At 39.6% G+C, this 1,891-nt stretch overlaps 1 protein-coding gene across 1 annotated transcript; it reads left to right on the top strand.

Annotated features, from left to right (window-relative positions):
- Positions 1-270: 270 nt before the first annotated feature.
- LOC122905524 (peroxiredoxin-1-like) lies at positions 271-1,203 on the top strand. The gene has a single exon (XM_044247087.1). It carries the CDS (start codon positions 322-324, stop codon positions 919-921), a length of 600 nt encoding a protein of 199 aa, XP_044103022.1. The 5' UTR covers positions 271-321; the 3' UTR covers positions 922-1,203.
- Positions 1,204-1,891: the final 688 nt, after the last annotated feature.

Here is a 1,891-nt window from a genome sequence, read left to right as displayed (position 1 = left end):
GGAGTCCAGGGCCAGATGGCTTCATAGGTAAATTTTACTAAATATTTGAAGAAAATTTATTATCTATTCTTGTCAAACAATTCCAGAAAATACAAAAGGAAAGAAGTCTTCCACATTCATTCTGTGAGGCTAAAACCAGATAAAGATTCTATTAAAAAAGAACTGCAGGCCAATATCCCTGAGGAACATGGATGGAAAATTTCTCCATAAAATGCTAGGAAAACAAATCCAACAATACATCAAAACAATGTTTCACCAAGATCGGCGTCTTCTTCCTGCCTTGTCTTCGGCGTTTTTGTTCGTAGAGCGGCCAATAGCAAGATGTCTTCAGGAAATGCCAAAATTGGGCATCCTGCCCCCAACTTCAAAGCCACGGCTGTTATGCCAGATGGCCAGTTCAAAGACCTCAGCCTATCTGACTACAAAGGAAAATATGTTATGTTCTTCTTTTACCCTCTTGACTTCACCTTTGAGTGTCCCATGGAGATCATTGCTTTCAGTGACAGGGCAGAAGAATTTAAGAAACTCAACTGTCAAGTGATTGGTGCTTCTGTGGATTCTCATTTCTGTCACCTGGCATGGATCAACACACCCAAGAAACAAGGAGGACTGGGACCCATGAACATTCCCTTGGTATCAGACCCCAAGCGTACCATTGCTCAGGACTATGGAGTCTTAAAGGCTGATGAAGGCATCTCGTTCAGGGGCCTCTTTATCATTGATGATAAAGGCATCCTTAGGCAGATCACTGTAAATGACCTACCTGTTGGCCGCTCTGTGGATGAGACTCTGCGACTGGTTCAGGCCTTCCAGTTTACCGACAAGCATGGGGAAGTGTGCCCAGCTGGCTGGAAGCCTGGCAGTGTTACCATCAAGTCTGACGTCCAGAAGAGCAAAGAGTATTTCTCTAAGCAGAAGTGAGCGCCGGGCCATTTTAGGGCTGGGCTGTAGTGGGTGGCCATGAAAACAAAATCTCTTTTGTACTATTGTTATGCTTAAAACACAAGACTTTAGACTTTGTGCAGATGTGGTATGGGATGGGACAGGCCTTTCCTGCAGGGGTTGGGGAGTCCAGCCTTTCTTCTCTGGAGAGAATGGCCTGAACTGTGTTACAGGGCAGGCCAACTGTGATGTACAGTAGTAGGGCAACACTTTTGATCTTCTGTTGTTTCTATTAAACTTGAACTGAGAAAAAAAAAAAAATGTTTCACCAAGATCAAATGGGATTAAATCCCAAGGTGCAAGGGTGGCACAATACTTGCAAATTGATCCACCACATTAATGAAAAAGAATAAGAACCATATGATCATTTCAATAAATAGAAAAAAAAAAGCATTTGACAATGTAGTATATCCATTCATGATAAAAACCCTTAACAAGTAGTGTTAGAGGGAACATACCTCAAAATAATAAAGGCTGTACATGAAAAACCCACAGCTAATATCATCCTCAATGGGGAAAAACTGAAAGCTTTTTCTCTCTGATCAGGAATAAGACAGGGATAAGTAATTTAATGTTTAATTTAATGTTATTTAACATAGTACTGGAAGTCCTAGCCTTAGCAATCAGACAACAAAAAGAAATAAAAGACATCCAAATTGGCAAGGAAGAAGTAAAACTTTCACTCTTAGCAGATGTCATGATATTCTATAAAGGAAACCCAGAAGATTCCACCAAAAAATTTCTAGAACTGATATACAAATTCAGTAAAATCATAGGATACAAAATCAGTATAAAGAATCTGTTACATTTCTGTAAATCAGTAATGAAACAGCAGAAAGAGAAATTAAGGAGTAAGCCCCTTTTACAATTCCACCAAAACCAATAAGATAACTAGGAATAAATCTAACCAAAGAGGTGAAAGACCAGTACTCTTGAAAATTATAAAACA

This window comes from Neovison vison, chromosome 4, assembly GCF_020171115.1.
Source record: "Neovison vison isolate M4711 chromosome 4, ASM_NN_V1, whole genome shotgun sequence".
In the NCBI taxonomy this organism is placed as follows: Eukaryota; Metazoa; Chordata; class Mammalia; order Carnivora; family Mustelidae; genus Neogale; species Neogale vison.
Note: the sequence above shows the minus strand (reverse complement) of the source record. Positions and strands in the feature narration are given on the sequence as shown.

Bases quoted from the DNA above. Each gene is read 5' to 3' on its own strand.
- LOC122905524 (XM_044247087.1), top strand. From the start codon at position 322: ATGTCTTCAGGAAATGCCAAAATTGGGCATCCTGCCCCCAACTTCAAA.